The sequence below is a fragment of the Coregonus clupeaformis genome, unplaced genomic scaffold, assembly GCF_020615455.1.
Source record: "Coregonus clupeaformis isolate EN_2021a unplaced genomic scaffold, ASM2061545v1 scaf0705, whole genome shotgun sequence".
Classification (NCBI taxonomy): domain Eukaryota; kingdom Metazoa; phylum Chordata; class Actinopteri; order Salmoniformes; family Salmonidae; genus Coregonus; species Coregonus clupeaformis.
The window spans coordinates 152,214-164,579 of NW_025534160.1; the positions used below are offsets into that span (position 1 = coordinate 152,214).

A 12,366-nucleotide genomic window follows, 5' to 3' on the forward strand; every position below is an offset into this window, starting at 1 on the left:
GACAAGTAGCAAAACATTGATACACTAATAGACAAGGACAGTCACACAAATTTAAAATACAACGATGTACAAACAAACAAATAATACAAACAATACAACAACAAAATAATGTGTGTGTTAGAGCGTCTGTACAATATGTACGTGTTTGTGTCCCTGCCCTTCCATGTTTACCCCACAGCGGCAGTATTGGACTATAGGCAAGGTGAGAAAGTGTGCGCTTCTATTTTTGTAAAATAAATGGGTAGATAGATTAAGTAAGTAAAGTGCATGCGTTAGGCTACATTCAACTATATATTTTAGACGTTTTTAGCTTATTTGAGCATTTAAAAATGTGTATAGGCCTATCAAATTTGGAAAATGTCGGTCAGCCTAATTCAATTGTAGTCGAAATGTGAACTCATGTTATATAATCTTCCAACGAATATAGATATGTAAAATAGGCTAAATCCGAGCCAAGACGGGAACTGAAATTGAGGCCATTCTGACATCAGCAGCCAAAAGGGGATGAGACCCTCCCGGGGAAGAGGCGGTTTGTGATGATGTCACAGGATGCCACTGTAGTGGATCAATTTCAACTTGACAGCTCGAGCTCCTCTCCTCGCGTTTACAGTAGAGCACACTGGATTGAACCCTCGCAGAACGCACAACCGGACTATTAGCGCTCTGCAAACAGCGTCGGGAAAAGCAGAATTTGCTATTTTCTTTTCATTTGAAGGCTACACTTCTCAGTAAGGTAAGACACACTTTAATGAATGCCAGTCCAGCAGGAATGCCAGATTTGAATAATTTCTGGTCTCTTTCTGAAATTGGTTCTGATTGGGTTTGGGTAGGCTATCAAGGTGGATCAGAATAAAAATGTCTACACAAATAGGCCTAATGATAATAAAGTGATAGTATATGGTTTATGTTAAGATTGGGTCAAGAGTTAATAAATCTTGATCAACCATGAAGAGTGCCTTCTGGAGAACAGTTGTTTAAACCTTACGGTTTACGTTCACTCATACCCTGTTGCTGTTGTTGCTATTTTTGTTGTTGTTGTTATCTGCATTCTTATGTAAGAGGAAGTTTGAACATGATGAAATGCTAAGGGATAATATGGTTTAGATAGCTAGGGCTGGCCATGGTGTCAGCAGGACATGATTATATACACTTCTAGAAAGAACGCTTCACGAAAGGCAGGGAGACAAAATGACACGACAATATGAACAAGGGAAGGAATAGAGATCAACGGGCTATATCCTTCACACACAAGGGGACACTATAGAAGTTACATCGTTTTTCTACCAACTTTTCATCTTGTAAGTTTAATGTTCTTTCTATTGAGCATTACAATGCCACATATTAGCTGGTTGCACAGCTTCACTGAGTTCTATGACGGCTCTGGTCCCTCTCAGGACAATATAACCTTCACTATCTGTTGTCATGGAGATCCAGACAGTTCACACTGCCTGTTAGGTAATAGCCTGGACTGCAGATGTCTGCTGGCAAACTTCTCATTACAATGGTTACATGGTTACAAAAGCACCATGGTCAGTCTAAACTGATTGATAGAAGGCTTTGGTTCTGACTTCAGAAGCAGCACCATGTAAAACTTACACCCACCTCTCTATCACTGTGATTGGTTTTGCTGCAATTCATTGATGTGAAAAAGATTCCATTCCGAAGAGATGAGATGTGAGGGGAGTACACACACACTGACAAAGGGTTTATCTTATTTCAATACACTATACAGATGCAGGCGGTGCTTGACTTGGCCAGGAGCTCACCGGAGCTGAGTACCGGCACCGCAAAGTTTCTACTGCTTGAGCTCCTGTTCCTCTTATAGAATGTTAGCTCAAAAGTACTGTGGAGCTCCTGCACCTAAATATAAACAGTACTGGCACCTATTTCAGTCCAAGTCGAGCACTGGATGCAGGGCATGCTGTAACAAAACAAGTGCAACAACACTTTCATCTTCAGGTGTGCTAGCTACACACTGGAATGGGGTTGGTGCCCCTGAATGTGCCCCTTTTAAGAGAGAAAGCACTGTGTTGACTATAGAGTTTTGGACAGTGGAAAGATTTGGGTACATTTCCAGGGGTGTGTTCAAGAAGGACATAAGTTACACAAACTGTCAGAGGGTTGACAAGTGCTTCCTGATTTAGGAGGGGTGGGATGGGGCTACTGCAGGAAAGTGTAGAGAGAGAAAGAGAGAGAGGGATAGAGAGAGACAGGGAGAGGAGATGGAGAGAGAGAGCATGGCATGGGGGGTCCTGGGAAATGAAATACCTCAATGTTTCCTTGGTTTCCTTGGTTCTGCCAAACTCGCTCATAAACTCACACACACTCTCTTTCCCCACCCCCTCATGAATTCCATTCATTTGGTACTGTGGAACCTTTGGGGGTGTCGGCCGACTCAACCCTCCATGTTATGACCCAGGAAAGCTTGGAGAGGAAACCCTGACATGTCTCTCAGGCCCCTCCCTGCTGTTCCTCCCTGGTGCTTCAGGAAGGGCACAAGGTTATCATGGTTGGGCCTGCTGTTATTCTGCTTTGCTTCAGAGAATAGAAGTGCTTTTGTCTTATAGCCAAGCTGATGGTTTAAACCTGACGCTGCATGTTTGGGGAACGACCGTCGCTAGCTCTGTTTTTGTTTTTAAAAAGATAGCTAATGCATTAATATCCAGGGGTGTGAGTTTGAGGAGCCGAGATCCCTGTGGATGTATGTGATAGACAGATTTATAGTACCCACTACTCACTATGTATGGTATCTTGGTTTTACGGGTAGTATATTTGTAAGTTGGTGCCGTTCCTTTCACAGATGCCATGTGTGTTTTATTATTAAGGAAAGGACCAAAGGGGTTGGTTCTGGGTTCAGTTCTGTGTGATTGATGGCTTCATCACATCACATCAACGTGTGTCTCTTTAATGCTTTCAAACCAAAACAAGTGTATTTTGAAATAGACAGATGTTTTGTTTACTGACATGGGTGTGATAGGGTAGTTGGCTATGTCAGTGGTGACATAACCATGGGCGAAACTTTGGTTTTAGTAGTGGGGGGGGGGGCATAATTAATTTTTTACACATGGTCCTAAAGCAGACCATTGCCTCATTATGTATCACATTCCAAAGATAAAACTGGGGGGGACAAAAATGCAATTTCAGAATGTGGGGGGACATGCCCCCCGTCCCCCCCGTCCCCAGTGAAAATTGCGCCCCTGGACATAACATTCATATAAGTGACAATGTCATTGATAATAATGTAATTCATTTATCATATGAGTGACATAGCATTCAATCATATGACTGGTTCATCTAGATCCATCTATAAAGGCCTTAGTTTTCTTGAAGAAACCTTGTTTTAGTGTATCTCTCTCCCTCTTCTCCCTGTTTCTGCAGTATATTCTCCCTCTCTCTGAGACTGATAGGGTGATTATTATTGCAAGCAGTCTTGGCTCTGAGCCATATATATCAGTTAGCTTGGTTGGGGGTGAAATGTTCCTCTCAGTAAAACCCTGTCCACCATTCACAGACCTGCTGACCTGTCTCTATCTCTCCTCCTGGACCCGTTGACAGCAGAGCCAGGATGGATGCTAACGCCATATTCTCACTTCTGTTGCTGTGTTCTGTCACTGAGGTAATATACTCACCCAAGTTGTGAAGTTATTTACCCTTTGTCCTCGATATGCCTTTTATAAACTCACAGTGGCATGCAGAGTGAGTATGATTCCTCTTGAAAGTCATTAAAACATGATTATAACTCATATTTAACTCTCAATCTACACGTTCACTCTCTTGATTTGGTTTGATACACTAAAATTCTCTACGATCATCTCCTGACCTGTCCGTGAGTGTGATGTTTCCTCTGAGTGTTGGCCATTTTCTTCTCAGCTGTGTGTGTTGGCGAGCCCTGAGGGGAATGACTCCCAGCAGCAGCACTATCCCCAGAACGTCTACCACGACATCGGTGTCACCAGGAACACAATAGTCACTGCTCAGTTTGAGTGCTATCAGAAGATCATGAAAAACGACAAACACAACAAAATAGGTAAGTGCCCCTTTAGGGTGGTGTGCTGCAGGTTGTAATGGGGTAGCTCATTTGTTCCATTTCAATCTCATGGTTTACACAGTAGAGTATTTCAATGGCAGTTGACCGATATACATTTACTCTTAGCATATTCAATTTGAATTTAAACGGTCTTCAGTCTTAACTGAAATGGTCCTAACCCCAGTGCATATCACCTTCTAAGGAACTGACGACCTAGTTTCAGTTTCAACTTAAAAGTATGTTAAAGGGATACCTCTGGATTTTGGCAATGATGCCCTTTATCTACTTCCCCAGAGTCAGATGAAGTCGTGGATACCATTTTTATGTATCTGTGTCCAGTATGAATGAAGTTATAGGTAGTTTTGCGAGCCAATGCTAACTAGCGTTAGTGCAATGACTGGAAGTCTATGAGTATCTGCTACCATGCGCATTGCCAAAATCCCAAAGTATCCTTTTAAACTGCGTGTGTTGTTGTGTCCCTTCACTCAGGGCCAGTTTGTAACAGGACGTGGGATGGCTGGCTGTGCTGGGAGGACACAGAGGCAGGCTTCACTACAAACCAGCACTGTCCAGACTACTTCCAAGACTTTGACACAGCAGGTCTGTATTTTGCATCCTGCCTGGCCTCTCCAACCCAACGACATTGAACAGAGATTATTGTATAAGACTGTATGAGGTAATGTAAGAGTCAGCCTGGCTATTCTCTGGTAGGCTTTTAGAGAAATGTCCTTTGCTGTTCTCAACATGTATTATTTTAGTATGGATAAAGGGATAAAAGTTATTCTCGTAAATGGATATCGTTCTTTTTGAATTAATGCTTTGTTGATTGCTGAGATGAGCAAGTGTCACACCTATCCGCTCTGCTGTTGACTCACGGTTGGTTGATGCATTACCCCACTCACCTTCTATTTCTCACCACCAGAAATGGCGTCCAAAGTGTGCAGTGAAACGGGTGATTGGTTTCTACACCCAGAGAGCAACAGGACATGGACAAACTACACCAAATGTACAGCATACACCAGCGCAGGAAGAGTGGTAAGAAAAGTCACCTTTTGATAAGCTTTTTTCAAATCTATGTAGTTATGTTGTTGTGGATATTTAAGCAATAAGGCCCGAGGAGGTGTGGTATATGGCCAATATACCACGGCTAAGGGCTGTTCTTACGCACAACGCAACGTGGAGTGCCTGAATACAGCCGTTAGCCGTGGTATATTGGCCATATATCACAAACCCCCAAGGTGCCTTATTGCTATTATAAACTGGTTACCAACATAATTAGAGCAGTAAAAATAAATGTTTATCATACCCCTGGTATACGGTCTGATATACCACGGCTGTCTGCCAATCAGCATTCAGGGCTCAAACCACCCAGTTTATAATACATTGTAATGCATGTTAGGTTGACATGCTGTATTCTTTCTCAGACAGCGATGAATCTCTACTACCTGGTTCTGATTGGACATGGACTGTCGCTGACGTCATTGTTCTTCTCATTGGGAATCTTTTTTCATTTCAAGTAAGTCACTCTGTTACCCCATAAGTATGCTACTGTTTTATATTTTATATTATTAACCTATATTTTATCAGGGTGTCATATTGAGACCAAGTCTCTTTTTCAGACGAGCCCTGCACAATACAAACACACATATAAAATACTAAATTACAAAACGGGACCATAAAAAATGAACACAATCTTCTCATAGAGCATTCCCCACTAATGTTTAAAATTATACACTGCTCAAAAAAATAAAGGGAACACTAAAATAACACATCCTAGATCTGAATGAATGAAATAATCTTATTAAATACTTTTTTCTTTACATAGTTGAATGTGCTGACAACAAAATCACACAAAAAGTATCAATGGAAATCAAATGTATCAACCCATGGAGGTCTGGATTTGGAGTCACCCTCAAAATTAAAGTGGAAAACCACACTACAGGCTGATCCAACTTTGATGTAATGTCCTTAAAACAAGTCAAAATGAGGCTCAGTAGTGTGTGTGGCCTCCACGTGCCTGTATGACCTCCCTACAACGCCTGGGCATGCTCCTGATGAGGTGGCGGATGGTCTCCTGAGGGATCTCCTCCCAGACCTGGACTAAAGCATCCGCCAACTCCTGGACAGTCTGTGGTGCAACGTGGCGTTGGTGGATGGAGCGAGACATGATGTCCCAGATGTGCTCAATTGGATTCAGGTCTGGGGAACGGGCGGACTAGCCCATAGCATCAATGTCTTCCTCTTGCAGGAACTGCTGACACACTCCAGCCACATGAGGTCTAGCATTGTCTTGCATTAGGAGGAACCCAGGGCCAACCGCACCAGCATATGGTCTCACAAGGGGTCTGAGGATCTCATCTCGGTACCTAATGGCAGTCAGGCTACCTCTGGCGAGCACATGGAGGGATGTGCGGCCCCCCAAAGAAATGTCACCCCACACCATGACAGACCCACCGCCAAACTGGTCATGCTGGAGGATGTTGCAGGCAGCAGAATGTTCTCCATTGCGTCTCCAGACTCTGTCACATCTGTCACATGTGCTCAGTGTGAACCTGCTTTCATCTATGAAGAGCACAGGGCGCCAGTGGCGAATTTGCCAATCTTGGTGTTCTCTGGCAAATGCCAAATGTCCTGCACGGTGTTGGGCTGTAAGCACAACCCCCACCTGTGGACGTCGGGCCCTCATACCACCCTCATGGAGTCTGTTTCTGACCGTTTGAGCAGACACATGCACATTTGTGGCCTGCTGGAGGTCATTTTGCAGGGCTCTGGCAGTGCTCCTCCTGCTCCTCCTTGCACAAAGGCGGAGGTAGCGGTCCTGCTGCTGGGTTGTTGCCCTCCTACGGCCTCCTCCACGTCTCCTGATGTACTGGCCTATCTCCTGGTAGCGCCTCCATGCTCTGGACACTATGCTGACAGACACAGCAAACCTTCTTGCCACAGCTCGCATTGATGTGCCATCCTGGATGAGCTGCACTACCTGAGCCACTTGTGTGGGTTGTAGACTCTGTCTCATGCTACCACTAGAGTGAAAGCACCGCCAGCATTCAAAAGTGACCAAAACATCAGCCAGGAAGCATAGGAACTGAGAAGTGGTCAGTGGTCACCACCTGCAAAACCAGTCCTTTATTGGGGGTGTCTTGCTAATTGCCTATAATTTCCACCTGTTGTCTATTCCATTTGCACAACAGCATGTGAAATGTATTGTCAATCAGTGTTGCTTCCTAAGTGGACAGTTTGATTTCACAGAAGTGTGATTGACTTGGAGTTACATTGTGTTGTTTAAGTGTTCCCTTTATTTTTTTGAGCAGTGTATATATGGTATTTTTCATACATTAGATTGAATAATTTAATTATTTTAGATGGAAAGGAGAAAGACAAATTCATATTGGCCTACTCACTAGGAGGCATGAACGACAAAAGTGTAATCAATTATGTTGGGGAAATGTATTTATAAGGACTTTAACTCGATAAAGACAGTACATTGATCCCCTTCCATTGTTGTCCATTTAACATAAGGATATTTTCTTTATTTTATTACATCTTTATTTATTTCTTTCCCTACCAGGAGTCTAAGCTGCCAGAGGATAACGCTCCACAAAAACCTATTTTTTTCATTTGTGTTGAACTCAGTCATCACCATCATCTGGTTGACAGCGGTGGCTAACAACCAGGGACTAGTACAGAGCAACCCTGTGAGTATGATAACTAACAACCAGGGACTAGTACAGAGCAACCCTGTGAGTATGATAACTAACAACCAGGGACTAGTACAGAGCAACCCTGTGAGTATGATAACTAACAACCAGGGACTAGTACAGAGCAACCCTGTGAGTATGATAACTAACAACCAGGGACTAGTACAGAGCAACCCTGTGAGTATGATAACTAACAACCAGGGACTAGTACAGAGCAACCCTGTGAGTATGATAACTAACAACCAGGGACTAGTACAGAGCAACCCTGTGAGTATGATTACTAACAACCAGGGACTAGTACAGAGCAACCCTGTGAGTATGATGACTAACAACCAGGGACTAGTACAGAGCAACCCTGTGAGTATGATTACTAACAACCAGGAACTAGTACAACCCTGTGAGTATGATGACTAACAACCAGGAACTAGTACAGAGCAACCCTGTGAGTATGATGACTAACAACCAGGAACTAGTACAACCCTGTGAGTATGATGACTAACAACCAGGAACTAGTACAACCCTGTGAGTATGATGACTAACAACCAATAACTAGTACAACCCTGTGAGTATGATGACTAACAACCAGGAACTAGTACAACCCTGTGAGTATGATGACTAACAACCAGGAACTAGTACAACCCTGTGAGTATGATGACTAACAACCAGGAACTAGTACAACCCTGTGAGTATGATGACTAACAACCAGGAACTAGTACAACCCTGTGAGTATGATGACTAACAACCAGGAACTAGTACAACCCTGTGAGTATGATGACTAACAACCAGGAACTAGTACAACCCTGTGAGTATGATGACTAACAACCAGGAACTAGTACAACCCTGTGAGTATGCAACGCAGCAGTCATTATACTGTACATGTACAGTACCAGTCAAAAGTTTGGACACACCTACTCATTCAAGGGTTTTTCTTTATTTTTACTATTTTTTACATTGTAGAATAATAGTGAAGACATCAAAACTATGAAATAACACATATGGAATCATGTAGTAACCAAAAAAGTGTTAAACAAATAAAAATATATTTTATATTTATATTTTATGCCAAGTGTGCAAAGCTGTCATCAAGGCAAAGTGTGTCTATTTGAAGAATCTCAAATATAAAATACATTTTGATTTGTTTAACACTTTTTTGGTTACTACATGATTCCATATGTGTTATTTCATAGTTTTGATGTCTTCACTATTATTCTACAATGTAGGAAATAGTAAAAATAAAGAAAAACCCTTGAATGAGTAGGTGTTCTAAAACTTTTGACCGGTAGTGTATACATTAAAGGTATATATATATATATATATATATATTAAAGGTATATATATTGAAGGTCCCAACCTGTTTCAAAAGAACAGAATTAACTTAGGATGTAAATAATGACTAAAGGATTTCCAAACGCAGTAGACACGTAACTCAAGGTAAAACATCTACTCAACATCTATTCCAAGCTGATACTAGTTCTGCTTCTCCCACCACCACCAGGTGAGCTGTAAGGTGATCATGTTTATTCACCTGTACCTGTTTGGCTGTAACTACTTCTGGATGCTGTGTGAGGGCATCTACCTGCACACCCTCATCGTCGTGGCCGTGTTCGCTGAGAAACAACTCCTCATGTGGTACTACCTGCTCGGATGGGGTATGTCAAGTTATGATCAAACCATTAACTAATGATACCAATCAACTAACTATTACACTATTAAACAGCTTTTGCCTTTTTAAGGGATGTTTTTAAGGGTTCATTTCATGGTGAATTACAGTTGTTCGTCTTAGAGTGGTCCATTATGTCATCCATTAAAATCTATTATTGAATCATCTCCCAGGATTTCCACTCATACCTGCATTGATACATGCAATAGCACGAAGCTACTACTACAATGATAAGTAAGTCTTCTGAGAACTTTCTCTCTGGTCTTTGATAGATATGTCATTCTCAGACATGAGTCATGGATAAGCCACGTTGTCCACACGAGTCAAATATCTCTTGGTATCTCCCTCTCTCCTCCACAGTTGTTGGATCAGCTCAAACACATCCCTGCTGTATATCATCCACGGTCCCATCTGTGCTGCCCTGCTGGTGAGCCCTTCTTTAAGCCACAGTTACAATAAGGACAATAACTGTTATTTTCCTTGTGTGATCACTGGAAACAAAACTGTCGTCAACTTCATGTCTCCTTTATACTCTGGGTGGGATTTTAAGTACATTTACTTTGGACATAATATGCTGGTCTCCGACTGGACTCATTGGCTTATTTCCTAAATATCTCTCTTTCTCTCTCTCTCTTCTTTCTCTCTCTCTCTTCTCCCCCTCCTCTCTATCCCTCCCTCTCTCTCGCTCTCTCCCCCCTCTCTCCAGGTGAATCTGTTCTTCCTGTTGAATATTGTGCGTGTCCTCATCACCAAGCTGAAGGTAATCCACCAACAAGCAGAACAGAATTTCTGCTATTTGCTGTAACAAATGGACTAATAAAGTTGTATTGTATTTTAGGTGACCCACCAGGCTGAATCTAGCCTCTACATGAAGGCTGTGAGAGCCACCCTGATCCTGGTCCCTCTCCTGGGCATCCAGTTTGTCTTGTTCCCCTACAAACCCCAGGGACGCGTCGCCTTGGAGATCTACGACTATATTATGAACATCCTCATGCACTACCAGGTAGGACAACTCTAGAACATTCTCAAGTTTCTAGAACTCTAGAGAACTTCTAGAACTTCTAACTCAACTCTAGAACATCCTCATGCACTACCAGGTAGGACTCAACTCTAGAACAGTTTCTAGAACTCTAGAGAACTTTAGAATTTCTAACTTAACTCTAGAAGTGAAGTAAGAATAGTGTCCCAAACTGGTTAGTGTTATCTTCTTTGTGTTGAAGTATCCTCTTTCTATCTTCAGGGTCTCCTGGTTGCCACCATCTTCTGCTTCTTCAATGGGGAGGTAAGACTTCAGCGTGATGTTACATCAATTCTGAACTAACTCTCCATCAGAAAGCTGAGTTGATGCGACCATAATTACATTGATTAGGTATAACGTTGAAGCAATGTAAACTTCTTTCTTCCAGGTCCAAGGTGTTTTGCGAAGGCACTGGAACCAGCAGAGGATCCAGTTTGGTAGTAACTTCGCCCACGCAGATGTCTTCCGCTCAGCCTCATACGTGGCGTCATCTCTGACGGAGGTGCACCGCTGCTACAGCATTGACGGGCACACCGAACACATGAACGGCAAGAACAGCTACCACGACATCGAGACTGTGACACCCATCATACTCCGGTCGGAAAACCTGTTTGCCTGAGAACTGAGGCTGAAGGTCGGAGGTCGAAGGTTTGGGGCCTGGGTCTTCTTGACCTCTGTACAGTTACACAGTGGCAGTTAAACTTTCAGTTGAAATGGCTGCAGACCATTTGGAACTCATTTTCCACCATCTTCTACAACACCTTCACAACGATTGGATGATGGTGAAAAGTACATTAACATTTATAGGGAGCACTACTCAACATCTTGATCTGGTAAATACAGTTACCTTCAACTGATTCACTTTAACTTTATGAGGACTGAATAGGCACTTAACTAGAGACACCTCTAGTAAAGGAATGGACACTCCCTACACTACCTTAAGGAATATATCTTGCCGTTTCATCCTGTGGACTGAAGAGCCTGCGACTCTACAACAACCTCTAACCCAACAGGAGTACAGTGCAATTCACTTGTTGGGCCTACTGGTGATATAATGACTTCCATTCTGTAAAGGACAAAGGAAACCTAATGTACATGGACCTTAAGCACTGGATGATGTATTCAGATGGACAGGCTCTTTATGGCTCTTTTAGACAAGACAAGAAACTGAAGGTCACAGTGGATTTTTTGATACAGTGTACAATTACAATTGTTTTCTTTAATAGCAATTAGTATTGAATGTGTTACCATGTGTTGTTATCTGTGGTTTGAATTTGCATGGTCATCGATGTCTACTTATTTATAACTATGTTACAGTAGTACATGATGGACCCATTAGAATGTATTTCCCTGTCCAGCGGTCCTCTCCCTTCTGTCTAGACTAGGTTTTAGTCCCTCTGTGGGATTTTATGTCTGGCACATAAAATGACCTTGGTTTTGCCTCAGTTTTATCTGTCATAGTTTAAAGTATGTAAGTAATTTTTTTTCATAGAGTTGCTTCATATCCAAATGCTGGAGAGAATGCTGCTCACATGTGGATACTTAATGTAGAGAGGGGGAGAGAGGGGGAGAGAGAGAGGGGGAGAGAGAGAGGGGGAGAGAGAGAGAGAGAGAGAGAGAGAGAGAGAGAGAGAGAGAGAGAGAGAGAGAGAGAGAGCGAGAGCGAGATGGGGGAGAGAGAGAGCGAGACGGGAGAGAGAGAGAGGGAGAGACGGGAGAGAGAGAGAGAGAGACGGAGAGAGAGAGACGGAGAGAGAGCGAGAGAGACGGAGAGAGAGAGACGGAGAGAGAGCGAGAGAGAGCGAGAGAGAGACGGGGAGAGAGAGAGAGATGGGGAGAGAGACGGGGAGAGAGAGAGAGACGGGAGAGAGAGAGAGAGAGAGAGAGAGAGAGAGACGGAGAGAGAGAGAGAGAGACAGAGAGAGAGAGAGAGAGAGAGACAGAGAGAGAGAGACGGGGAGAG

The 12,366-nt window shown here is 42.9% G+C and overlaps 1 protein-coding gene across 2 annotated transcripts; it reads left to right on the forward strand.

Annotated features, from left to right (window-relative positions):
• The first annotated feature begins 557 nt into the window (after positions 1-557).
• LOC121536030 (calcitonin gene-related peptide type 1 receptor) lies at positions 558-11,848 on the forward strand. 2 transcript variants are annotated; one of them, XM_045216423.1, is made up of 14 exons: positions 558-733; positions 3,512-3,616; positions 3,871-4,027; positions 4,517-4,627; positions 4,950-5,062; positions 5,452-5,543; positions 7,596-8,082; positions 9,221-9,374; positions 9,559-9,619; positions 9,746-9,812; positions 10,092-10,145; positions 10,224-10,388; positions 10,626-10,667; positions 10,792-11,848. In XM_045216423.1, exons 2-14 carry the CDS (start codon positions 3,566-3,568, stop codon positions 11,020-11,022), a joined length of 1,785 nt encoding a protein of 594 aa, XP_045072358.1. In that variant the 5' UTR covers positions 558-733; positions 3,512-3,565; the 3' UTR covers positions 11,023-11,848. The 2 variants fall into 2 exon arrangements, with proteins under 2 accessions (XP_045072358.1, XP_041699245.1); XM_041843311.2 differs by having other exon boundaries at positions 560-733; positions 7,596-7,722.
• The last annotated feature ends 518 nt before the right edge of the window (positions 11,849-12,366 follow it).

What these genes read in the sequence shown, in the direction of transcription:
- LOC121536030 (XM_045216423.1), top strand. Translation starts at nt 3,566, where the DNA reads ATGGATGCTAACGCCATATTCTCACTTCTGTTGCTGTGTTCTGTCACT. An exon ending in GACTAGTACAGAGCAACCCT is followed by an intron (nt 8,083 to 9,220) that starts GTGAGTATGATT and finishes CACCACCACCAG; the next exon opens with GTGAGCTGTAAGGTGATCAT. An exon ending in ACATCCTCATGCACTACCAG is followed by an intron (nt 10,389 to 10,625) that starts GTAGGACAACTC and finishes TTCTATCTTCAG; the next exon opens with GGTCTCCTGGTTGCCACCAT.